Source organism: Eptatretus burgeri, chromosome 14 (genome assembly GCF_056783735.1).
Source record: "Eptatretus burgeri isolate ZD-2024b chromosome 14, Ebu_testis_v1, whole genome shotgun sequence".
NCBI classification, from domain to species: domain Eukaryota; kingdom Metazoa; phylum Chordata; class Myxini; order Myxiniformes; family Myxinidae; genus Eptatretus; species Eptatretus burgeri.
The window spans coordinates 23,717,158-23,744,889 of record NC_140974.1 but is presented as its reverse complement, the minus strand read 5'-3'; the positions used below and the strand labels follow the sequence as shown (position 1 = coordinate 23,744,889).

Below are 27,732 nucleotides of genomic sequence, written 5' to 3'. Positions count from 1 at the left end.
CAACCATTGGCTGGACAGCTGGCCTGACTCCACCCCAATTAAAATCATGCAGCACAGATCGGCAGGTCTCAGGCCTTCGGCCTGGGTGTTAGTCAATGGCCCAGTGCAATTGGAATGATCCCAGGTATATAACCACGATGTATATACTGTATATGCACATAAGCCGTATACATGTGTTTGATCTATCCGTCCGTCCGTCCACCCACCCACCCACCGGGACCATTGCTCCAGCTAAGACGTTTCCACTTCACAATAACAGCACTTACTGTTGACCGGGAAAGCTCCAGCAGGGCAGAAATTTGATAAACTGACTTGTTAGAAAGGTGGCGTCCGATAAAACAAGTACACGGATTGTTCAAATATACGTATATATAAAATATATGTATATATATATATATATATGTATATATATATATATATATATATATATATATATATATATATATATATATATATATATATATATATATATATAACTGTTTTGAACAACTGATTCACTGACTCACCATCCATCCATTGGGACCATACTATGGACAGAGCATTGGTGCTGCCAAAGGAGTCTCCTTGGCTATTGGGCACAATCCTGGACGGGTCGCTAGTCCGACACAGGACACCAGCAAGCTGGCACTCATTTTACTGACCTCAGAGGGATGACAGGCAGAGTCAACCCCACCTGGTTGTAATTCAACAGCCGAGTGGGAATTTAACTCAGGATCCTAGGATTGCAAGCCCACCACCCTAACCATAAAGCCAACACCAGGCATATGTATGTATATCGGGTTATTAAAAAAAAATTCGGCACCAAACTCGCCATTCTACACCACTCGTATAAAAGGGATGCGTTTATTGTTGTGAAAAGTCTGGTGAAAACCGAAATTTTGTGCAAAAAACTTCATTTATTTCGCTTTTGTGTGAATAGCAAAATTAAAGGGTGTCAGTGGATAGCCTACAGTTATGCACACTCAGCTCTCTGTCTAATCGGAGTTCAAATCCTGATCCAGCTATGAACTGTCACCCCGGTCACACGCATGTTTTTGCTTCATGTATTTTCATTGTACATCGGGTTATTAAAAAGATCACATCGGTAGGGGACATATAAGATATAATGCAAAGCAATCCTCCCTCTGGTTTATTTGAATATTGTAGACAAACTGTGCTTGCCTTAATTGCCCTCCCTTGAATACCCACTGACTAAGTAAGCTATGTTATACCTACCAACAAAGCTATCAATGAACTCAAACAATCCTGAGAAAATAAGTTAAGTAATGATGATAGGTATGGAAGTGGGGTCAAATATTCTGCCATCTTAGCCGATATAATCATAATCTATCTATAATTCCAGCAGTGTGTGTGTGTGTGTGTGTGTGTGTGTGTGTGTGTGTGTGTGTGTGTGTGTGTGTGTGTGTGTGTGTGTGTGTGTGTGTGTGTGTGTGTGTGTGTGTGTGTGTGAGACCGCTGCTTCTCGACAACCACTGGTCCGATCTAATTGACACTTGCCAGATATATTGCTGGGGACCTGAGGATGTGCCTTTTCAAGGTTTGATATTAATCGGACAAGTGCTTCCCAAGTTATGGCCATTTATTTACCAACCAATGACAAGACACGTTGCTGTGTAGGCGTGGCCGATGGGGAAGAGCTCCTCAGCCGCGTTCCCCATTACGGGTTACAACGTACGGACTTCCGGATAGTGATGACTTACTGTATTCTAATAATTTCTCGATTTCTTATGCGCATTTATAGATAAACACAATGCCCCAATCCAGTCGTTGTTTACTTTTACGTCGTTGAAAGTTGTATTTTTTTTCGTACGGCCACGCACGTACGGCCACCACGTGATAGTGAAGGAACGCCCTGTGTGGTTGTTGTTTTTGGCACGCGGTTTGAAAGTTTTTTTTGCACGTATGGCCACGCACATACGGGCACGTACTAGTATAATATAATGGGTGTATGCCTGGAACTTCTAACACACTTTTCTCCGAACATATTCTGTTTATATTCCGAAATCTTCACCTTAAGTGTTCCATGTACTTACGCAGGTGATAGCATATTCAAAAAATCGAATATAGCTAGAATTTTCAGAGGGAATCGATGACGTCACAATCAGCAGCATTCGGCGGCAAACCAACGGCCGGGTCCCAGACGACGTGCTTTACTTAACTAAGTCCATAAGTTCAGGACGTTTGTTCAACTCAGCATTTACGACTTTTATCCTGCCATGTTGTTAATCCGTTGATGGAGGTAATATAGAAACGATGAATATGCCAACAATCCAATGCGACCGGTCTCAAATGCTACCATGGTCACCCAGACACGCCACCAATATGAATTGAGCTGTTGAATGCGGCATAAAACATCCAAAGAAACTACCGTAACTGAGTATTGTGATCTGTCTTGTCCACCATATCGTAGATGGGTATCTGCTCTTGTGTAGAATGTCCCTTGCTGACTCTACCCTGTCAATCCAACTGAATATTCAATTTTAAATGAAAATTAGTTATTGCATCAGATAAGCCACTAAGTGCTATTCTACATGCGAGCAACAGCAACATCCTTGATAAAAATTCATTTCACCACGAGCTTCCTCAGGTCATCCCACATTCATACTCATGATCTCTTCTATCCCAAATGATCCCACTCACAAGCACTCCCCTTTTCCAGGTTACTGTAACCCTCCACCTCTCCTTCACCTCAATTCATTTGTGACTTGTCGGTTCGTTTGTTCCTTTTCCATGTCATCCCCACCTTCCCCTTCCTCTTCTTGCTGTGTTTCATTCAGTTTGTGTTTCCACTTGTTCCTCCCCCTCCCCTGGATCTCACTTTCACTTCTACCCTGCTTTTCCATCGGTGTTTTCCCCTTTCCATTTTTGTTTCCTTCCATTCATCTCGAGCTCCTCCACCAGTCTCGATCATGTGTAAAAACGTCAGGTCCTACGAACAAATTTCCACCACTACAGAGATCTGAAGAAGTTTTCTGCACCTTTACAAATCCACAAATGCTCTAGATTTAGTTTTAATATCCTGCAGAGCAATCTTTGAATGACCTTTTCAATCCTGCACTGACACTCAAAATAAAATGTCATAAATTGTGTTTGTGTGTTACAGGATGGTACTACGCACGTGTTTTTCTCTTCGTTCAATCGTCCTTTCAGTTCTGTGGAGGAGATCAACCTAAAGGAACTGCCTCATTCCCTGCGCATGGTCCAGCTGGCAGGATATGAACTTCCTAATCCTCTTTTCAGTCCGAGCGTCTCATCTCTTGAGATTATTGTTCCCAATGTGACAATTCCTCAACAGGAGACCACCTATTGGTGTCATGTGGTTCATGTTGGTATGACTAGGAAACATCACATTGTCATGGTGGGTATATTTTCATCGCAGTCAAGGTTCATAACATTACAAAATTGTGATCGTAGTTCAAAGAAAGGAAGGACAGGTAGATGTTTAAATGTGGCATTTATTACCAACATTTAAGGTATGCAGGAGAAAGTAAAAAAATGAAGATTATAAACGTTTCCAAAGGTGTACAAACAGTTTGATTCTTGCAAAATCTACGTTACGGAGTAAATGGATTCAAAGCAAGTAATCATAAAGATAGCATACCTTGCACTGACCTTTGTTTCCCCAGTTTGAACCGGTGATATATCCAGGAAATGAACAATTAGTGCATCACATGGAAGTCTTCCAGTGTGATCCAGCTCTGGAACCTCCAGCACAATACAGTGGACCATGTGACACTGGAATGAAGGCAAAGAGTCTTAGTTCTTGCCGTCACGTCTTGGCTGCCTGGGCTTTTGGTGCAAAAGTACGCAACATACTTCTTTAATAATTTAACTCCAGGATAAGATGCCAGTGAATGGTAATTGATAACTCCACATAACACAGAACATTGACAAGAACAGCATTCGGTAGAGCACATCCCTCTGCCAGGCTGAACAGTTCATGTTTTGTATCCCACTGATAAGCCGCATCTGCATCTGCATCCGGACCTGAACCAAAATCGAATCGGCTTGTTCTTGTCACCTACTCAATTCATCCACCAACTTTTGTTGTAACCCGTCCATAACTTTTTCAGATATCGTGATATATATCGTTTTGGCCCTATCTCTTTATGGTGAAGAATCACTCAAAAATTCTTGTATCCGGATCCGGATCATCACCAAAATCGAATCAATTCGTCCTTTTCACACACCAAACCTGTCCACCAAGTTTCATCCGAATCTGTCGATAATTTTTTTGAGATATCCTGCTCATAAAAAAAAGACAGCCAACAGACAGACAGAGTCAAAACATAACCTCCGTCCACTTGTGGTGGCAGAGGTAAAGATAAAGGGGACAAATCGGGGGAGGCTGAATGATGGAAACAGTAATTTTGAGGAGGAAAAAAATGAAACAGCAGAAGACGTGTCAAAAGCTTCTTGATGGTGTCTAATAAACCTGTAACTTTGTCCATAATGCCTGTTCTGTCCTTTCATACAGCCTCTCTACTATCCTGAGGATGCCGGGTTGCCAATGGGAGGGCCAGGATTCTCGCCTTTCCTTCGTATTGAAATTCATTACAACAATCCCCTACTTCTTGATAGTAAGTTTCACACAAGCATGCTCCAGTCACTCTTCTTCGTCAACATCATCGTCATCGTCATCATCAATGATATTGATTTTTGTAGGGCCATTGGCCCCATGATGATAATTTTCATGGATGGGTTTCAGAAGGTAATGAGCCTGGTGTGGCTCAGTGGTTAAGGCGGTGGCTTGGGATCCTTGGGGTACTGAGTTTGAGCCCTGCTGGCTGCTTTTCCTCTTGGGCCTCGGTTGTCATCAGGGCATCCTCCTTCCACACCCACACTCGATTCTGCCATTTTCACGGGTCAAACCCAGTTCTGACGCAGCAGTCAAGGCCACGTTCAACAGTTTGGTAATAGCCTCGGCAATGGACTTGAAGAGATTCGGACCACGTGGCTTGGAATGGTTGGTCAAGCAACCAGCCACCTTACATGCTACATCCTCGAGAGGATGCCATGGGAAAACGTCTGCCGTGCAGTGACGATGAAACGAACCTGAAAGTGACGTACACATGATAGCATTGATGTTGTCATTGACGCGATGTCATTGACTGTTACAAGTAATTACGGCCTGACTTTTTAAGCAGGAGTATGAAAACTATTTGATTTCATTTATAACATCTAAATAGCACATGATGAATACTTTAATTATCTTATCTTCACAAATTGCAATACCCTTATTCAATGCTCTTTTACCGGTGGTGTGGAGGGCGGGGTGTGATGGATTTGCAGAACCTCTCTAGATTTTTGCTCAAAATAATAATACCCTTGTTCGTCCATCTATAACTCTGCTTTCCACCCACTGGTTGGTCTGCTGGCTTGACTCCACCCCCAATTGTAACCTGAAAAATCAATTTGTCCTTTTATGGCCACCATGTTGGTGCAATGCAAACCCAAAGACATCTTCAGAGCTGTCATATTCACAATTGCCATGTCCTCCCTATAAGTTTTCCCCTCAGTGTAAAATGATCAAAGTGACTGTTATAAAAGGATTATCAAATATCAATAGATGTCACGGGCATTGTGAAGGCCACATAAGTTGTAGGTCTCAGCCTTCAATACTTCGAGGCTTCAGGCATCTGGTGTCAGCGTGTGTGCCAGTGCAACTGGAATCTACTTGAGCTAAATAACCATGATGTATTATATTTGCACAAACACAGTGGGAACGTTTTTTCTTCAATCCCGGGATTTTAAAATTTATTTTTGGAGTGATTGAAGCAGAAGTCTGTTGCCTTCTATACCATCCAAATAACTATGTGGCATTCTCTCGAGCAAGGGCTTTTAGGCAGAGATTCCGTAGGTCATTGCTAATATTTCCGACAATTTTCTCTTAAACGACTCGACCAGGGGCCATAAACCCCTTTTATTATAAAGGTCTTTATCTGAGAAGTTCCAGGAATCTTGTGAGATTGTGAAAGAAAACATCCATCGTCATTTACTTTTAACGATGTGTCGCAGCCTGGTGTTGGCTTAGTGGTTAGGGTGGTGGCTTGGGATCCTAGGGTCCTGAGTTCAAACCCCATTGGCCGCTGAATTAAAAATACACCAGGAGGTTGACTGTCTGTCATCCTTCCGAGGTCGGCAAAATGAACACCAGTGTACTGGTAAGGGGGACACTGCATCAGCGGCATAGCCGCGTCCCAACCAACCAATGATGCAACCAGCAGCCACAGGCTACACTCGATAGAGAGAGAAAGAGAGAGAGAGAGAGAGAGAGAGAGAGAGAGAGAGAGAGAGAGAGAGAGAGAGAGAGAGAGAGAGAGAGAGAGAGAGAGAGAGAGAGAGAGAGAGAGAGAGAGAGAGAGAGAGAGAGAGATAGATAGATAGATAGATAGATAGATAGATAGATATATCCATCCATTGGGACCATACTCTGTGCAGAGCGTTGGTGTTGCGTCAGCAGTCTCCTTGGCTATTGGGCACAATCCTGGACAGGTCGCCACTCCGACACAGGACACCAGCATGCTGGTACTCATTTTGCCGACCTCAGAAGGATGACAGACAGTCAACCCCACCTGGTATTAATTCAACAGCCGAGTGGGATTTGAACTCGGGACCATAGAATCCCAAGCCCACCGCCTAACCATTAAGCCAACACCAGGCATATATATGTATAAGGAAGAAGAAAATTGGGTTCGGCTCATTTATTGGCACAATTAGGCTGCTCATGGTCACTTGAGAGTTACAATTCCACAAGGTTTGTGCATATCTCGAGGGATTGTGGGTTGAACAGGTAACCGTGATGAGCCATGACATGTAGGAGACATGCTGTTGCTGTTTCAATCATGGTTTCTGTGAAGTTGTTGATAGCATGATGGGGAGGGGAAAGAGTTAAATATTCTGCTGTTTCAATGAGGTAATGAATAAATATGTAATGATCGATGTGGGAATGGTAAGGGGGTAGGAGAGGATAGAGTTGGGGTTGGGAGGGGGTGGAGAGCAAAGATAGGACAGAGTTTGGAAAGGGGGAGGTTGAGGCTTTGTGGCAGTGGAAGGGGGGTGAGGTTGAGGACATTCGGTGGGGGTGGAGGAGTTGTGGTTGTGGTAGGGGGGCAGTTGAGGAACTGTTATGAGGGAGGTAAGGAGGGGGTTGAAGTCTTGGAGTGTGGAGTGGATTGCAACCTTTGGGTTGGAAGGGGGAGGTTGAGAACTTGGGGCTTGGGTGGGGGATTGGTGATTTTGTTTTTGGGAAAGGAGGGGTTGATTACTTGGGGTATGTGGGGGGGGGTGGGAAGGGTTGAGTACTTGAAGTTGCATTTTACATTGTGCAGGTTTTTCCATTGGTCCCTGCTAATAATAATAATGTCCTATTATAAGGACCACCCATTATAACAACTTTTGTTGCAACATAACTTTTTTTGGCCGACCTTGTTTGAACGAATCCATTTCAACTTGTTATAATAAGCAGTGAAATGTAGATTTTTTTTTTCATCATCATCTGTTCAAATGAACATGTTTTTAAGGAGGTCCTTTTGTGATATCATAACAAAAATCAAATATTTTGTCACCCAAAGATGTATCAGATAGCTCTGGAATACGCCTTCATGTAACTCCACAACTACGAAAGTATGATGCTGGGATCATGGAGATAGGAATTGTCTACTCCCCTCGCCAGGCCATACCTCCAAGTCAAGCTGTGTTCACTTTATCTGGATACTGCCCTTCAAGTTGTACTTCCACAGTGAGTCATAACTTTGTGGTCTTTTTCATTAAAGTCAAAGTTGCACCTAGAGACGACTTATGGAATCAGAATGATTTCTCAGGCATGGACCACAGGGGGTCCGATAAAATGGTAGAGGTAGCACAGATTGTAGAGGTAGCACACTTTCCTTCGAGCTATCCAGTTTGGTTCAATTCCCAACCAAACTATCCACTGTGAGACTGGTGTTTCACAGCCATGGCTTTGCAGCAATGAGTACACCGTCAGTTAGATCAGATGTTAAGCTGGGGATCCATATGCTTGCTGGTGGATGTTAAAGATCCCACGGTGCCCTGCAAAGAGGAGGTGAGTTTTGCCATCACCCTGAAAAAATTTCAAATTCTGCCTTCAGTAGCTCAACAAATCCAACCTCCCATTTGAGGCCTGGCATCCTTTCACAAACTATGAACTAATGATCCATGGCAGAGCCTGGAACATGGTGAAGATAAATCACGACATCAGACATCAGTGGAAACCTAATGGTTAATGTCAGACAGTGGGGTTTAGTAAAACATTTTCCTATTTACGTGTTCCACTTTGTTCCCTCAGGCACTGCCAGCACACGGCATATGGGTTTTCGCGAGTCAATTGCACACACACCTGGCAGGACGTAAGGTGTTTACGCACCTATTCCGTGCTGGAAAATACGTGCAGACACTGAGCGAAGATGCTCATTACAATTCCAGCTTTCAGGTATGTGACTCTGGTTCTCTGGAATAATATTCAGCAGCTCTTCATTTTCTGCAGCAGATAACATCCGGCATGAGAGAGTCCAGCTTATATTATTAAGCCCCAAGAAGAAACCTTTTAGCAGCCACTCAGAAAACCGTCCCCCTTGTTAAACTATCCTCCAGATAACATCACGTCTCTGGCAATCTCATTATATTTGGGGTGGATCACTCTCCTAACTTGCACAATACTTGCAGCAGAATTTTTTTTCGGTCTTGTTTCCAACCAGGAAATACGAAGACTAAAAAATGAAGTCCACATTCTTCCGGTATGTTTTTATTTTTTTGTATATTTTTGCTTGCGTGACATTTTCAGATACACACCAATGACAAGAATATAAAACACAATTTGCATTTACTACACTCGAGCAACAACAACACAACAATGCTGTTAGTTAATCATGCTAAAAGCTCAGTCTTGAGAATTAGAACAGTGGTTCACAACCTTTTTTGGTGTGCGAAGCCCTTCCGAACACCCCAAAATTTTGCTGACCACCATGTATGTTTAGCTGATAACCATGACTACCATAGATACACAGCCACTTGGTGCAGAGGTATCTTGGCATCGGTGACACGAAAGTACTCTCGTAGTTGTACTCTGATGATTTGTAGTTGTACATTAAGAACACTTTGTAATTCACCTGGAAGATGCACTTTGAAAGCAGAAGGAAAGTCGCACACATTTGAGTTCGGGTTACTTTTGTATCCCCACAAACCCCGGACTATTGTGACATGATTCCTCGGTGGCTGTGAACCAGAGGATGGGAACCATTGAATTATAATTTTTAGAACAAAAAGTCAGCAAACAAGTAAAACCTGTCAAAATGGTTTTACACAAGTTTTTATCATTTGCTGGACCCATTAACTTTTAGTTTTAAAATATTGTAGAATGAAGAACTTGTCTTGTTCGTGAAGGCTAGTATCGAATTGCATCGACGAGAAAGTATAACCCAAAGCTAATTGAGGTATGCTCACCTATATCGTCCATTAAAAGCATACCTCAATCAATGCCCTGTTTATTAAATCCATTAAAATATTGTAGTTTTATTGGAGATGAGACGACCCGTGAACATTGAGTTCCCATTGTGACATTTGTCTATACTAAATGTTTGAGATTTTAAAATAAATCATTTCAAGAAAAAAAGAAGATAGCTCCAGCGAACTATACCGCTGAGGTTGTTTGCATTGATCAAATTCTCCCGAAGAGTACTTGACTGAATCGGGAATTGATTCTTTAATATTTTTTTAATTGCCCGATTTGAACGAAATTGATACTGCACACTGCAGGCGAATGGTGAGTAAGGTGGTCGTAAAATGTTTGCGCTATCGTGTACCGTTTTGGCTGTATTTTGGGAACATACATACATACATACAAGATGAGAGTTTTAGTAATATACTAGCAAAGTACCCGCCCATGGGCGGGTACAGTTATCTGTTGAATGGCGTTGGTCCCGTCTCGATCGGATGAAATTGAGAAATTGACGTTATCCGGTGACCTTGACCCCGTGACCTTTGACCTTGACCTTGACCTTGATCCCCTTATGTCCGTTCCCAAGGATCACATATGTCAAGTTTCATGTCATTCTATCCAACGGTTTGGCCGTCTATAAAGGACAAACAAACATGAAAAATTGACATTTTAGTCAATTTATGACGTCATAACTCGAAAACCTGAAGTCGGAAGTGAATGTCGTCAATCAACTTTCATTTAATTTTGATTATCTGTCGAATGGCGTTGGTCCCGTCTCTATCGGATGAAATTGAGAAATTGAAGTTACCCGGTGACCTTGACCCCTTGACCCCGTGACCTTTGACCTTGAACTTGACCCCCCCCCCCATGTCCCAAGGATCACTCATGCCAAGTTTCATCTCATTCCATCCAACGGTTCGGCCGCCTATAAAGGATGAACAAACACACATATACATACATACAAACATATTCTATTTTTTTAGTATAGTAGATAGATAGATAGATGTTTTGAGCATTCCTCACAACTTTTATTATTAAATTTAATTGGTTGCCTAATATGGTCTTTCCACATTTCTCTCTTCCCTTTACATGACAGGGTGATCTATTGGTTACGTCATGCGAGTACAATACAGAAGATAGAGACATTGTCACTCTGGTATGATGTGGATGGAAATGAAACAAACAGAATAAAGCTTTGTATTATACAGTAGATTGTGCAAGTTGACTTGAGGGGGATGGAGGGACGTCAAAATTTTTGCCCCTTCAAAAATAGTTACAGAGCTTAAATGATGACTGATAACATTTTCTCATCGCAGCAGGAAAATGGAAAACCTCCCAAATTGGGGAAAATGTGACACTGGCTGGAAACAACGTAGGAAAAGGACGAATATATGTGCAAGTTTCATGTCATGGTGAAAGGGGGAAATAAACTTCATATTGGAAAGGTTTTTACCGTGTGCCTGGACCATTGCCAAATTCTAAATTCCTGACCTTATCTACCGGGGCACTATATCGGCAGCACAACTTAGCCTCAGCAGTGATGCAACCTGCGAGCTGAAGTGAAAACTGAATCCTGCTTAAATATACGCGTTCACGAGAGGAGGTTCAACTCGTTTTACCTTATTTATGAATGACAAGTGTGTATAGGGTGCATCACTGAGTGTTTCATTTATGCCTTGCAGGGAGGATTTGGGATCTCAGATGAGATGTGTGTGAATTACATGCATTATTATCCTCGCACTGATCTGGAACTCTGCAAGAGTGACACGAGTCTTACTCACCTGCACAAATTCTTCTCTTTTCTAAACAAGTAAATCCTTTGCAAACATTGCAGAATTCTTCATTGTTATATTATTTCCTTTACTTCTTTTCGGTTGGAATTTTGGAAATGAGTGGCTGTGTTTTTGCAGATCGAGTGTTTGATAATATAGCAGCAGGTTTTATAATTATATGAGACGACCCGTGAACGCGTTGGGTTCCCGTTGTGACAGCGGTTGATGAAAAAAATCATTTCATGAAAAAAAAGATAGCTCCAGCGAACAATACCGCTGAGGTTGTTTGCATTAATCAAATACTCCCGAAGAGTACTTGACTGAATTGGAAATTGATTTTTTAATTTTTTTTTTTGTTGCCCGATTTGAACGAAACTTGATACTGCACACCGCAGGAGAATGGTGAGTATGGTGGCCCTAAAATGTATGCGCTATCATGTACTGTTTTGGCTGTATTTCGGGAACATACATACATACAAGATGAGAGTTTTAGTAATATATAGATACATACACTTATAAAATTTATATATATATATATATATATGTGCATATATATATATATATATATATATATATATATATATATATATATATATATATATATATATATACACATATACAATTATAAAGGTTGCACTAAGGTCGGGAATCAAATAAAAACTGCACAGTTCAAAGGCAACGACGCTACCTCTATACTACCCTGTCACACACACACACACACACACACACACACACACACACACACACACACACACACACACACACACACACACACACACACACACACACACACACACACACGTGCCAACACATACACACACACACACACACACACACACACACACACACACACACACACACACACACCACACACATCAGACAGCATCCATTAACATAGGCCGTCTGCATCGGGATCTTTCGTCCAGCGAATGACCGAACGGTTTGCAATTACTGCGTTCACTTTAATTAATCTTATCTTTACCATTCCACAAGGTTGGCTAAACAAACCAACGGCAGCACATGTACTGGAGGCAAATGCATCAAACACATTTCTTACCTTCTAAAGGGTTTATTTATCAATAATCATAAATGTCAGTGTGCGACAGTCAGTCAGTGTGTGAATCTCCTCCACAACTCTAAGACCATGAATCCTAGCAGCCTGAAACTTTTGCATGCATACAAAGAAAACACCAAGGAAGTGTATGATTGAAAATTGTGTTTGGGTTAATTAAAACACCCCTTTTGATAATAATTAACAGACTCATTAAATTATTTTCTTTATCAGGCACATCCATGGACACCTCATTCTCCCTTCAGGTAGGTCAGGTATGGGAGCATGTGCCAGAACAGCGCGTCGCTGCGTCCACTTTCCGTCGGTACTCCAGGGGCCTCCGTCTGGCCACCCCCCAGGCAGATGCCAGGCCCATCCCCATCTCCTTGAGATGGTGGTCAACCTGCTGCAACCATGAGGCACGTGGTCGGCCCACTGGCCTCCTCCACTCATGAGACTCCCTTGCTGAGAGAATCTGGTGAGCAGGATCAGCATCAGGAAAACGAGCCACATGTCCATACAGCCGCAACTGACGCTCACGGACTATGCAGGTAACAAATCTCATCCGAGTCTCTCTCAGCAACCGCTCGTTGGACACAAAATCCGACCAGCGATAGCCAAGGATTCTCCGAAGACACCTGGTACCAAAGGAATTAAGTCTCCGTCTCAGATCCTTGGTCAGAGTCCAAGTCTCGCACCCATAGAGCAAGACTGGAAGTACCAAGGACCTGAAGACTCGGACTTTCGTCCTCCCGCACAGGTACCGGCAGCGCCACACCCCATGATCCAGTGAATCCATGACTCCCCAGGCCCGACCCAGACGTCTATTGACCTCTGACTCGCAGCCAGCAGAGACATGAATATCACTGCCAAGGTAAGTGAATCTCTCCACGACCTCAACATCCTCACCAGAAACAGACACAGACAGGACAGCAGCATCCAAGATGTCACCGAAAGCCTGGATCTTAGTTTTGACCCAAGAAACCCGTAATCACAGCGGCTCCGACTCTTCATTCAGCACCTCGAGGGCCCCCAAAAGGATGTCTAAAGTCTCCACAAAGATGACTGCATCGTCTGCAAAATCAAGGTCCGAGATCTTGACATTCCCAAACGATGCACCGCAACTTGATCTCTCCGACATCCTCCCTAAAATCCAGTCCATACAAGTGTTGAAAAGTGTGGGGGCAAGTACACATCCCTGACGAACTCCAGTAACAACTGGAAATAAGTCAGAGATGGTACCACCACACTTCACAGCACTCTCAGTACCAGAGTAGAGTTCAGACATCAGATCGATCAGTTTTGGTGGCACCCCACGAAGACCAAGAATCCTCCAGAGGACATCCCGATTCACTGAATCGAACGCTTCACAGAGATCAACATAGGCTGCAAGCAGCCCCTGCCGAAACTCTCGTCTGCGTTCGGTGAGGACACGAAAGGCAAGGATACGGTCAATCGTTGACCTCTTTGGTGTAAAGCCTGACTGCTCTGGACGCTGGTGCTCAAGCAGATGGTGGCGAACCCTATCAAGAATTATCCGAGCAAAGACCTTGCCCGGCACTGAGAGCAGCGTCACCCCTCGGTAGTTGTTGCAGTCTTGATTCTCCCTTGATGGGGACTTAATTTTCCATTTTTTTTTTTGGCCTGCACAACAATGCCTTGACTTGGAATTGGAACAGGCAGCAACAATTTCACAACGATAAAGCTTTTTTTCACTTTTCTCACTCATATCATCAAATGCCTGATCATCATACCTACGAATCTCTGGATACATTGCAATGTTTATAAACGCCTGGGGCCGACAGTGTTTGTGGTTTTACTTCATTTTCGCAAATGTGATAACCTCTAGAATCTCTTAAATTGAGCCAAATTACAAAATTTAAACTTATTAATTGACCTCAGCAGCAGGTCTGATGATGAAAAAAGTGTTCATTTGGCCAATTCGGACAATGTATGACATTCCAGGCATCCTTGTGAGCCAACGGGCAGAGGGCGGAGGAGCTGCCCTGTGAAGAGAAGCTGCACAGGAGGTACTCCCACTCAAAGGGTGGAGGAGCTCCTTGTGAGCCAACAGCCATCCATATCTAGTGTCCGACTGTGTCTGCGGACATGCTCCTGCAGTTGGATTACTTCTTATTAGGAGGTTGGTGGCAGGATTTGCACTCCGGCCACCGTAAAACCATTCATTCCGCAAAACATTCCAGAAATAAAAAATCTGAAAACTCACTCCGTGAGAGTACCTCGTGTGCAGCTTACCTTCGCAGACCAGCTCACCGGATGACGGGATTTGCGTAAAGCCTTCGGGACCCAAAATTTTGATGATAGGAGGGAAACCATGGGGTAACATTACCAGGTCAGATTGAGGGAGAGTGTGTCAGGGTTGTGCTGTATCACGTGATTGGGTATTCGTATATCATGACTCGCCCGCTAGGGGTGGCAGTGATGTACATCCGGACGCGCAATAAAGCGGAGTGACTGCTAACGCTCTCACTCTCCATGTTCCGCTGCGCCCCGGACATCACAGTTGGCGACAAGTCACGGCGCACGGACGGGTGCCCGTTTTCGTTGGAGATGACTTCGAATCGTTTTCGCAGCAATTGGGGTGCTATTTCCACGCGAATGATGTGGTCGACGAGCGCAAACAGAAGTCGATCTTACTCACCTCGCTATCGGCGGAACATTATCGACTGCTGAGTGATTTGGTGGCGCCGGACAAGCCCAGTGATGACGGGCTGTCGTTTCAGGACATTGTGCAGAAGATGAAAGCACACATGGCGCCGGAGAAGTCATTACAGCTAGCTCGATACCAGTTCGATCGCCTCGCGAAAGGTACAGGGGAGCGCGTCGCTGATTTCGTGGCGCGGATGAAGCATTTGTCCGTGGCCTGCAAGTTCACGGCGGGGGAGCGTCCAGCTCAACTCAGAGATCGCTTTATTTCTGGTTTACAAGATGCGAAAATGGTTTCGGCGATTCTGCGGCTGAAGGGTGAAGCCATTACTTTCACCTCAGCGGTCGACACTGCTACAGCTGTTGAGCAGACTCTCGGAGATGTTCGGGCCATCACCGGCCACGGCATGCCAGATGGCCCGGGGGCCCACGCGGTGTCACGAGCGCCCCGGGACGCACGCGCGACCTTCGGTGCGGGCTGGGGCCAGACGTCGCCGCGCGGCCGCATGAGCGGCGAGGTGACCCCGCCGACGTGTTTGGGATGCGGAGGTCGACACCTGCGGAGTGTGTGCCCGTATAAAGACACCGTGTGTTTACATTGTCACAAGGTGGGTCATCTGAAGCGTGTGTGCCGAGGGGCGTTGGCCACCATTAAGGTCATGGACGGCAATGTGCGGGGCGACCCGGGGCGGAACCGGCAGCCGTTGATGAGCCTGTTTTCAATTGGTCCTGCGGCGGCACGCCCGATGACGGTGGAAATCGAAGTGAACGGAACGCCGATCACGTTTCAGGTTGATACGGGAGTGGCGGTGTCGATCATCAGCGAACAGACCGCGCGTAGACTCAACGGCCTGAGTCTTATCAGGTCGGATCTCACACTGTTCACGTACACCCGCGAGAAGATAACGCCAGTCGGGATGGCAGACGTGTCTGTCGATTACCAAGGCCAGGTCGCCACGTTTCCGTTGTACGTCGTGCGGGGGAGGGGCTATCTCTCCCAGGCCAGGACTGGCTGACCCGCATCAGGCAAGATTGGGCCGCTGTTCACCTTGTGCAACCCATGCCGAGCCGATGGGAGGATCAGTTGGAGAAGATTCTTAAAAGACATCAAGGTTTGTTTTACGACGACCTTGGGAAACTCAAGGACGTGCAGGCAAAGCTATTCCTGAAGGAGGGGGTGGTGCCACGTTTTTGTAAACCACGACCGGTGCTGTATGCCCTGTGGGACAAGGTCAAGGGTGAACTGGATAGGCTGGAGGCCTGTGGAGTGATCGAACGGGTGTCGTACTCAGATTGAGCCACCCCGGTTGTCACGGTGCTGAAATGGAATGGAGACGTCCGAGTGTGCGGGGACTTCAAATCCACGGTTAACCCGGGGCTCAGCGTGGAGCAATATCCACTGCCATCAATCGTTGAAATATATGCATGATTGGCGGGGAGTCAATACTTCATGAAGCTTGATCTGCGTGATGCATATTTTCACCTGGCGATGGATCCCGGGAGTAGCGACCTTTTGACAATCAACACGTGTCAAGGGCTCTATCGATATACCTGACTCTGTTTTGGGATTGCTTCGGCCCTGGCCTTGTGGCAGAAAGCCATGGATCAGGTTTGCATTGGCCTGACCGCTCAAACCTCCCTGGACGATGTGCTCATTGCGGGGAAAACGGCAGACGAGCATCTTGCGAACATTGCCCAGGTACTGACAAAGCTGGAAGCATGCGGCCTGCACTTGAACAGGGACAAGTGCGCGTTCTTCAAGCAGCGCTTGGAATACCTCGGGCATGTCATCACACCGGAGGGGCTGCTGAAAGGCCCTCGGAAGGTGGAGGCCATTCAGCACATGCCACCGCCTCGCGACAAGACGCAGCTGCGCTCGTTCATTGGTATGGCACAGTATTACCAAAGATTCGTGCGCGGGCTCAGCTGACAGCTTGCACCGTTAACACGGTTGCTCAGGAAGGACGAGCGCTGGGCCTGGGGGCATGCACACCAGGTGACGTTCGACCGCGTCAAGCGACTGCTCACAGAGGATACGGTCCTCGTGCACTACGACTCTGCACATCCGCTCGTATTGGCATGCGCCAGCTCTGCATATGGCATCGGGGCAGTGCTCTCCCACAGGATGGACGATGGTTCTGAGCGGCCTGTTTGTTTTGCATCCCGGACCCTGTCCACAGCAGAGCGGGAATATGCCCAGATCGAGCGCGAGGCTCTCAGCCTCGTCTGGGGTGTGCGGAGGTTTCATCAATACCTGCTGGGGCTGCATTTCACTTTGCAGACGGATCACAAACCACTTCAATTCATCCTGAGACCTGAACGCGGGGTACCGGTGGTGGCGGCCATGCGAATACAGCGGTGGTGTCTATTTCTTGCTGCTTACAGCTACGATATTCAGTTCCGAAGCACCGAAAAGCATGCTAACTGTGACGGGCTCTCGCACTTGCCTTGCGCGGAGGGTCCAGCTTCGTCTAAATCGGCCGACCGGGTTGATGTGTTCGCGCTGGGCCAGGTCCAAAGCGGGCCGATCACGGCCAAACAGGTCGCGGTGGAATCGGCTCATGATCCAGTGCTCGCCCGTGTCGTTCAGGCGATTTCTACAGGGAATTGGAGCAATCTACCTTCAACACCAGCATTTCAGCTTTTCGCGTCGCGTGCATCGGAGCTGTCGTTGGTCCAACGGTGCGTTATGTGGGGAATGAGGGTGGTGATTCCACCGAAGTTCAGGCAGTGGTGTTTGCATGTCAGTCACCTTGGCGTCGTGAAGACCAAGAGTCTTGCTCGTAGCCTGTTGTGGTGGCCAGGCTTGGACAAAGACATTGAGCAGATAGTTAAGCATTGCACCACGTGTCAAACAGATGCTGATAACCCGCGTCGAGCTTCGGGACTGTGGCCAACCCCAGACAGGGGCTGGCAGAGGGTCCATGTGGATTTTGTGGGGCCGGTTAATGGCAAAATGTTTTTGATTGTGATCAATGCATTCTCTAAATGGCCGGAGGTTGTAGTAATGCAGCATACATCAGCAAGCATTACAATAGAAAAACTGCGGACGATCTTTGCTAATAAAGGATTACCCAAGATTCTGGTCTCTGATAACAGTCCGCAGTCATCGCAGATGTATTTGATGAATTTATGCGTCAAAATGGTATTCGACATCTGAGGTCCACACCGTATCATCCTGCGACAAACCGGCAGGCAGAGTCGTTTTTTAAAATGTTGAAACGGGCTTTGCGCAGGGGGGTGTTGCACCTGTGCAGACGGTGGTTGATGTCTTTTTGCTCCAATACAGGAACGCTATTCATCCTGTCACGGGCGATTCTCCTGCCATTCGTCTCTATGGACGGGCATTACGGTCCAGACTGGATTTCCTGTGACCTGGAGGGTCAGTGAGTGGGGCGGTGTCGCGCCCGACGCTGCTGCGGTTTTGATGTGGGACAGCGGGTGATGGCGCGCAATTATTTCCACGGTTCCAAATGGATCCCGGCTGTGGTCTCTGTGGTACTGGGGCCGGCGAATTTAATGGTGCGGACTGATAGTGGGGAGGTGTGGAAGCGGCACGTGGACCAAATGCATGATCGCTGTTCGGCGTCCCCCCCCCACCCCCCGTGCCGAGCGATGTGGGACCCCCTACTCTGTTGTCGCCGTGGCCAGGCGTTGTAACGCCAGGGCTGGATGTGCCGACGCCCGCGGGATCTTCACCTGATTCAGTCCTGCCCGAGGACGATGAGCGAGCTTGTCGGCCAGGGGCGGTTGTTGTTGCGGATGGGTCAAGTGCAGCGAGGGTGTCACCTCGACCTAGCCGGGAGGCGTCTGAGCCTGGGCCGTCTGGCGGCGCTGCCCACCCGAGGCGGGTCAGGAAACGACTGCGGTATTTGGAGGATTTTGAATGTTGATTGGTTTCGTTTGGCCATGTTTTAATCATCATTTCATCTTTGGTATTGTCATTTTACGAGGGGAGGAGTATGCTGTATCACGTGATTGGGTTTTTGCATATCATGACTCGCCCGCTAGGGGTGGCAGTAATGTACATCCGGACGCGCAATAAAGCGGAGTTACTGCTAACGCTCTCACTCTCCATGTTCCGCTGCGCCTCGGACATCACAAGGGTGGTGCTCAGGTGTTGTCCTCCAGACGGCTGTCTCCTTCGGTTAACCTGAGGCAGTACCTTCAGGTGGGTGCCTGGAATGTCCTATCCCGAAGAGAGGATGATCACCTGTCTCTGTTATCATCTGAGCTCAAGCGTTTGGACATCGGTATTGCCCCACTCTCTGAGATTCGGAGACCGGATTGCGGCGAGATCATGGCGGGTGGTTACAACTATTGCTCTGGCTGCTCTGATGGTTCCCATGCCCAAGGAATTGTTGTAGCTTTGTCCAATAAGCTGACTCCAATGATAATTGAGGTAACACCGGTGAACGAACATATTATGAGACGAAGGATTCATCACTCCTTGGGTGTGATTTCCCTGGTCTCCATATATATGCTTCGACTGAGGCGAGTGATCTCACCATGAAGGATGCAGTCAATGCTATGCTAGGGTCTGTGGTTGATCAGTGCCCCAGGTGAGATACACTTCCAGTCTTGGGGGATTTCAATGCATCGACTGGAACTGATAGGGATGGTTATGAGACGTGTGTTTGTCCCCATTGGTCTGGAACTGTGAACCAGAATAGCACTAAGTTCGACTTTGCGAGAAGTTATGGACTTTGGGTGGCTAGAACATGGTTTCAGCACACAAAAGCTCATCGTTGTACTTGGTATTCCAACGCTGGTGGTGTGGCAATGGAGATTGACCATGTGTTCGTTGTTGGTCGCTGGAGGACGATCCAGAACTGCAGGGTCGAATGGATTGCTCAGTTCCTCAATACTGACCACCAGCTTGTTGTGGCAACTCTTGAGTTGCACCTTAAATCCAGGAGAATGGGACCATCTCAGACGAGGCTGGATGTTGACAAGGTCATGGATGAGAGGGTAGCTGAGGAGTTTGCGAACAGGCTGAGTGGAGATTTGGGGGGTTTGGGTGCTTTGAGGGATCCTTAAGAGTTGTGGAATGCCTTCAAGACCACCGTCCTTGATGTTGCCGGTAGATGTCTTGGAACGTAACAGAGGGTGATGGATAATTCTGTCTCTCAAGGGACACTGGATACTATTGCCGAGAGTCGCAGGGCCAGGCTGAATGGCAGAGCTGAGCTGTTTAGGGAGTTGTGGTGTAAAACTGTACGTGCACTAAGGGTGGACAAGGAGGCCAAGGTGCGAGGAATCTGTGAGGGGGTAGTGCATCACCTGTGGTCAAGTGATTCTCGTTCTGCTTACAGGGGAATTTGCAGATTGCGTTCGTCCAAGCCTTTCCCTCGGTGTACTGCAGTCAGAGCAGAGGGCGGTGGGCTCTTGACAGAGCAGTCTGAAGTGAAGGCTCGCTGGGCCAATTACTTTGAGCGGTTGTATCAGGCTGATCCACCAGCTGTCGAGTTTGACATCAAGGGTTTTACAATCCCTATTGCTGACCCTCCAATCAACTATGGTCCACCTTCGTTCGTGGAAACACAGGCTGCGGTGAACCGGTTGAAATGTGGTAAAGCTCCAGGGATCTGTGGCATCCATGCTGAACTTCTCAAGGCTGGTGGAAATGCTGCACTCATGTCATTGCATGCAGTTCTGTGCTCTGCCTGGAACACAGGCATCATCCCAACTGACTGGAAGAGGGACCTTGTTGTCCCTCTCTGGAAAGGGAAGGGTGATTGCCAAAACTGCAACAACAACCATTATGTGACGCTGCTCTCAGTGCCAGGCAAGATCTTTGCTCGGATAATTCTCGATAGGGTTCGCCACCATCTGCTTGAGCACCAGCGTCCAGAGCAGTTTGGCTTTACACCAAAGAGGTCAACAATTGACCGTATCCTTGCTCTTCGGGTCCTCACCGAATGCAGACGAGAGTTTCAGCAGGGGCTGCTTGCAGCCGATGTTGATCTCTGTGAAGCATTTAATTCAGTGAATTGCGATGCCCTCTGGAGGATTCTTGGTCTTCGTGGGGTGCCACTAAAACTGATCGATCTGATGTTTGAACTATACTCTAGTACTGAGAGTGCTGTGAGATGTGGTGGTACCATCTCTGACTTATTTCCAGTTGTTACTGTAGTTAATCAGGGGTGTGTACTGGCCTCCACACTTTTCAACACTTCTATGGACTGGATTTTAGGGAGGATGTCGGAGAGATCAAGCTGCGGTGCATCATTTGGGAATGTCAAGATCTCTGACCTTGATTTCGCAGATGATGCAGTCATCATTGCGGAGACTCTAGATATCCTTTTGGGGGCCCTTGAGGTGATGAATGAGGAGTTGGAGCTGCTGGGATTATGGGTTTTCTGGGTCGAAAATAAGATCCAGGCTTTCAATGACATCTTGGATGCTGCTATCCCGTCTGTACCTGTTTGTGGTAAGGATGTTGAGGTCGTGGAGAGATTCACTTACCTTGGCGGTGATATTCATGGCTCTGCTGGCTCTGAGCCAGAAGTCAACAGACGTCTGGGTCGGGCCCAGTGAGTCATGTATTCACGAGATCATGGCATGTGGTGCTGTCGGTACCTGTATAGGATCCCGAAAGTCCAAGTCTTCAGGTCCTTGGTGCTTCCAGTCTTGCTCTATGGATGTGAGACTTGGACTCTGACCAAGGATCTGAGACGGAGACTTAATTCCTTTGGTACCAGGTCTCTTCGGAGAATTCTTGGCTATCGCTGGTCGGACTTTGTGTCCAACGAGCGATTGCTGAGAGAGACTCGGATGAGATTTGTTACCTGCATGGTCCTTGAGCGTCAGTTGCGGCTGTATGGACATGTGGCTCGTTTTCCTGACGCTGATCCTGCTTACCAGATTCTCTCAGCGAGGGAGTCTCATGAGTGGAGGAGGGCAATGGGCCGACCACGTGCCTCGTGGTTGCAGCAGGTTGATCAAAAGAAGAATGGCTGGTGGATGAGAGTGGGGTTGGAGGGGTTAAGGGTGAAGAGGGGGAGGAGAAAGGGTTGGGGGTGTGAGTCTGAAGGGAGGGGGTGGGTGGGAGGAGGCAGGGGAAGCGGAGAAAAATGTGGAGGGCAATGCCGGGTACCTTTGCCCGTCTTATACAATATTGTACAGTATATAAAGCTGAGTTCGTGTTTGTGTGTCATAAGTGCCGCGCCTTCTGCAGGCCACGCCTACCCCCTTTCTCCCCAACGTCACAAGCACCGCCCATTATCCAGGCCACGCCTCTCCGTCCAGCTGCCCTGACGTCATCGCTATCTTTTTAGCTCTGAGGGTTCACATGGGCTTCTGTGGTTTCCCCCAACTTTTCAAGGTTCATAAACAAACTGATGGACGTGTAATTCACATGTTGTATGAAGTAAATAATCGGCTTGTTTGTCAAATGTCTGCGTCCATAATTAATTAGTTGAGAGGCCAGGGCAATTACCGACAGATGTTGATGATGTACATGTATGTACACTTTAAAGAAGTTATGTAAACGTGTACGTACACTTTAAAGAAGTTATGTAAATGTGTACGTACACTTTAAAGAAGTTATGTAAACGTGTACGTACACTTTAAAGAAGTTATGTAAACGTGTACGTACACTTTAAAGAAGTTATGTAAACGTGTACGTACACTTTAAAGAAGTTATGTAAATGTGTACGTACACTTTAAAGAAGTTATGTAAATGTGCACGTACACTTTAAAGAAGTTATGTAAACGTGTACGTACACTTTAAAGAAGTTATGTAAATGTGCACGTACACTTTAAAGAAGTTATGTAAATGTGCACGTACACTTTAAAGAAGTTATGTAAACGTGTACGTACACTTTAAAGAAGTTATGTAAATGTGCACGTACACTTTAAAGAAGTTATGTAAACGTGTACGTACACTTTGAAGAAGTTATGTAAACGTGTACGTACACTTTGAAGAAGTTATGTAAACGTGTACGTACACTTTAAAGAAGTTATGTAAACGTGTACGTACACTTTAAAGAAGTTATGTAAACGTGTACGTACACTTTAAAGAAGTTATGTAAATGTGTACGTACACTTTAAAGAAGTTATGTAAATGTGTACGTACACTTTAAAGAAGTTATGTAAATGTGTACGTACACTTTAAAGAAGTTATGTAAATGTGTACGTACACTTTAAAGAAGTTATGTAAATGTGTACGTACACTTTAAAGAAGTTATGTAAATGTGTACGTACACTTTAAAGAAGTTATGTAAACGTGTACGTACACTTTAAAGAAGTTATGTAAACGTGTACGTACACTTTAAAGAAGTTATGTAAACGTGTACGTACACTTTAAAGAAGTTATGTAAACGTGTACGTACACTTTAAAGAAGTTATGTAAACGTGTACTTACACTTTATAGAAGTTATGTAAACGTGTACGTACACTTTAAAGAAGTTATGTCAACGTGAACGTACACTTTAAAGAAGTTATGTAAACGTGCACCTACACTTTAAAGAAGTTATGTAAACGTGCACGGACACTTTAAAGAAGTTATGTAAACGTGTACGTACACTTTAAAGAAGTTATGTCAACGTGAACGTACACTTTAAAGAAGTTATGTAAACGTGCACCTACACTTTAAAGAAGTTATGTAAACGTGCACGGACACTTTAAAGAAGTTATGTAAACGTGTACGTACACTTTAAAGAAGTTATGTAAACGTGTACGTACACTTTAAAGAAGTTATGTAAACGTGTACGTACACTTTAAAGAAGTTATGTAAACGTGTACGTACACTTTAAAGAAGTTATGTAAACGTGTACGTACACTTTAAAGAAGTTATGTAAACGTGTACTTACACTTTATAGAAGTTATGTAAACGTGTACGTACACTTTAAAGAAGTTATGTCAACGTGAACGTACACTTTAAAGAAGTTATGTAAACGTGCACCTACACTTTAAAGAAGTTATGTAAACGTGCACGGACACTTTAAAGAAGTTATGTAAACGTGCACGTACACTTTAAAGAAGTTATGTAAACGTGCACGTACACTTTAAAGAAGTTATGTAAACGTGCACGTACACTTTAAAGAAGTTATGTAAACGTGTACGTACACTTTAAAGAAGTTATGTAAACGTGCACGTACACTTTAAAGAAGTTATGTAAACGTGCACGTACACTTTAAAGAAGTTATGTAAACGTGTACGTACACTTTAAAGAAGTTATGTAAACGTGTACGTACACTTTAAAGAAGTTATGTAAACGTGTACGTACACTTTAAAGAAGTTATGTAAACGTGTACGTACACTTTAAAGAAGTTATGTAAACGTGTACGTACACTTTAAAGAAGTTATGTAAACGTGTACTTACACTTTATAGAAGTTATGTAAACGTGTACGTACACTTTAAAGAAGTTATGTCAACGTGCACGTACACTTTAAAGAAGTTATGTAAACGTGCACCTACACTTTAAAGAAGTTATGTAAACGTGCACGGACACTTTAAAGAAGTTATGTAAACGTGTACGTACACTTTAAAGAAGTTATGTAAACGTGCACGTACACTTTAAAGAAGTTATGTAAACGTGTACGTACACTTTAAAGAAGTTATGTAAACGTGCACGTACACTTTAAAGAAGTTATGTAAACGTGCACGTACACTTTAAAGAAGTTATGTAAATGTGTACGTACACTTTAAAGAAGTTATGTAAATGTGCACGTACACTGTAAAGTTATGGATGAGATGTACACTTCCACTTTCGTACACTCAACATCACGTCTTGAGTTTATGTAAATTTTAAAAACTAAAACAACGCGTCGAAAACTAAACAAGGTACTGTAGATTTTCATTACAACGAAAATACTGATGATTAATATTTGAAATCTTTAATTTACAAGAACTGTCCTTTTCTCAGCGTTTTGTATGTACCCGATGCTGTCGAGATGGCTGGGGGTGTGTTCAGTTATCAAACACCGAGCAAGCTAGTGCTTGCCAAGTTATCAAACACCGAGCTAGCGAGTGCTTGCCAAGTTATCAAACACCTAGCTGGCTAGTGCTTGCCAAGTTATCAAACACCAAGCGAGCTAGTGCTTGCCAAGTTATCAAACACCTAGCTGGCTAGTGCTTGCCAAGTTATCAAACACCGAGCGAGCTAGTGCTTGCCAAGTTATCAAACACCTAGCTGGCTAGTGCTTGCCAAGCTAGCTGCCCCTTATCAACAGTTTTGTTCCTCATCAACGGTTTTGAATGGAGTACTTGCTTGAGTGCTTAATCTACTTGGCGAGTGCTCCATAAGAAACTTTGCAACTGAACACACCCCAGATTCATTACATGGCAACATAGATCAACATCTGAGCAGGGGGGGGGGGGGGGTTGGAGTCCGAAGGAAGGAGAGCTGGGAGGAGGCAGAGGCACAGGTGGGAGGAGGGAGGGGAAGGGGTGAGGGGCCTTACCTGGTGATGACATGGCACAAATGATTGATTGAATTAATGTTTGCTGAATGGATTAATGTTTATACGTTCCTGACCTCACATCACATCCCGGAATTACATCACCACAGCTACGGCAAGGAGGACATTTGCATGTGTTCGCAAATGAGCGTGATCGATCAGTACAAACAGATCAATTGGACTCGAGAAGAGAATATTCACCTGCTTCGTGCTTTCTACAACATCTCTCCGATCGATGTGCACTGCAATACCTCCTTTGCAACGCGTTTTCCTGTGAGTGCATGAAAATTGGCATAAATCCTGAGAACGATTTATTTGACCAACTCATTTACAATTTTACATCTGCCTGTCACAGTCAGCACCTGAGATGTGCAAATACATGGACAAACTGACAATTGCACATCATGAGAACAATGATGTGATGCAGGATGCGAATTAGCAACTTTTCCAGGCAGAAATTTTGCAAAATATGGTGGTATGATAATGCAGTCTACTTTTCCTGAAAAAACATCCTGCAGCAATTTTATCCACAAGTATTTCTTGAATTTTCATTAAGCAACTCATTGGGAAGGTGTCTCTTACACACACACACACACACACACACACACACACACACACACACACACACACACACACACACACACACACACACACACACAGAGACACGCACACACACACACACACACACACACACACACACAGACCACCTACTGGTGGACATTGCATTGTATATATAAATTCTCGGCCCATGGAAGAGCAGGAGGGTAATGTGAAAGAAGGAAGAAAGGCAATGTACAGACAATGGGGAAACAGGAGGCTGTAACAGTAAAGGGAATGAATGAAGAAAGAAAAGAAGGGAGAGGGAGAGGGAGAGGGAGAGGGAGAGGGAGTAGAGAGGCAGAGGGAGAGGGAGAGGGAGACAGAGACAGAGAGGTGGGTGATTCAGCTCGGGTGCCTCTCCTGATAAAATTGACATACGTACAGCTATTTATCCCTCTCGGGCTCATCAGCATGGAGAAAGCTGTAAGTCGACCAGAAGGTTTTCAATCAAATTACACCAGTGGGATGTCATATATATATATATATATATATATATATATATATATATATATATATATATATATATATATATATATATATATATATGTACATATATATATATGTACATATATATATATATATATGTACATATATATATATATGTACATATATATATATATATATATATGTACATATATATATATATGTACATATATATATATATATATATATATATATGTACATATATATATATATATATATATATATATATATATATATATATATATATATATATATATATATATATATATATATATATATATATATATATTCTGTATGACTTATGCTGGATATCTTTCTGATTTTATAAAAAAGGTTTCATTTGCCCATTTGTGGCTTCCATGTGATCCAATGCAGAATTGTAACATGCAAGGAACATATTTAAGTTACATGTGCTACGTTCCACACAGGTGAACTGGCAGGCGCTTCCTCTGCCCGACGTGCCTCCTTCACCATCTCCTTCGCACAACTGCAACACTTCTTCACTTCTCCAACCGTAGATCTTCATTTGGTTAATGACTAAGGATACTTTTAGCACGTGATCCCGTGAATAAGTTCCTCCTTCCTGTCAAATCACATTTTGTAATTGTGGACAAAACAGGATATATCTCTGCTTAAATTTTCAATAAAAAGGTTTCAACCTCATAATTTGTCTTTGATCTACCTAATGCAAAACCACCCACAGTTAGGAGATGATGCAATGTGCAAATATGGAAGCTTCTGATTCCAGATGATGACGATGACGACTATTTCTACGACTATGACTACTTTTTATATACCATACTCTTTATAGAGCGTTGATGCTGCCGAAGACGTTTCTTGGCAAGGGGTATGCTGGGTGGTTTGCCATTGCCTCGCCAGCGTTTTGTCTGTGCTCTATCGTTTTAAATGCCGAGTGCCAAGCAAGTGAGCAGCACAACCCATTTAAAAGTCTCAATTTAAAAGCAGCACAACCCAACGATATCTTCAGTGCAGCAAAGTACATGATCTAAACCTGTCTAAATCTTGTCCATGGTTGCCTGAAACTGAGATTGTGTGGTTTTTCACACCAAAACACAAACGTTTAGTTGCCATTAAACCTTTCTGGGTGCTTAACACCATCAACTTTGCCGAATCTTCATTTGGTGGGGCACCTTAGCTAAATATAGCATAACAATTGTGCATTTTGTGAGGAAAGCACCAAATTTGGCACACTAGTAGGCTATCATATTATGAACAGATTTGGATATTGGGCTCTCTCAAAATTTTTGATGGCAGTGGAAAATGGCTGCCACAGC

At 44.8% G+C, this 27,732-nt stretch overlaps 1 protein-coding gene across 1 annotated transcript in view; it reads left to right on the top strand.

Annotated features, from left to right (window-relative positions):
- Nucleotides 1–27,103, top strand: part of DBH (dopamine beta-hydroxylase) — a 30,062-nt gene extending 2,959 nt beyond the window's left edge. The window contains 11 exon segments of the mRNA XM_085853978.1: nt 3,104–3,358; nt 3,627–3,803; nt 4,478–4,580; nt 7,575–7,741; nt 8,309–8,452; nt 8,718–8,756; nt 10,554–10,613; nt 11,140–11,267; nt 25,465–25,627; nt 26,866–26,932; nt 26,935–27,103. Of these exon segments, the coding sequence (XP_085710104.1) occupies nt 3,104–3,358; nt 3,627–3,803; nt 4,478–4,580; nt 7,575–7,741; nt 8,309–8,452; nt 8,718–8,756; nt 10,554–10,613; nt 11,140–11,267; nt 25,465–25,627; nt 26,866–26,932; nt 26,935–26,978 (1,347 nt within the window). The 3' untranslated portion in view covers nt 26,979–27,103.
- Nucleotides 27,104–27,732: the final 629 nt, after the last annotated feature.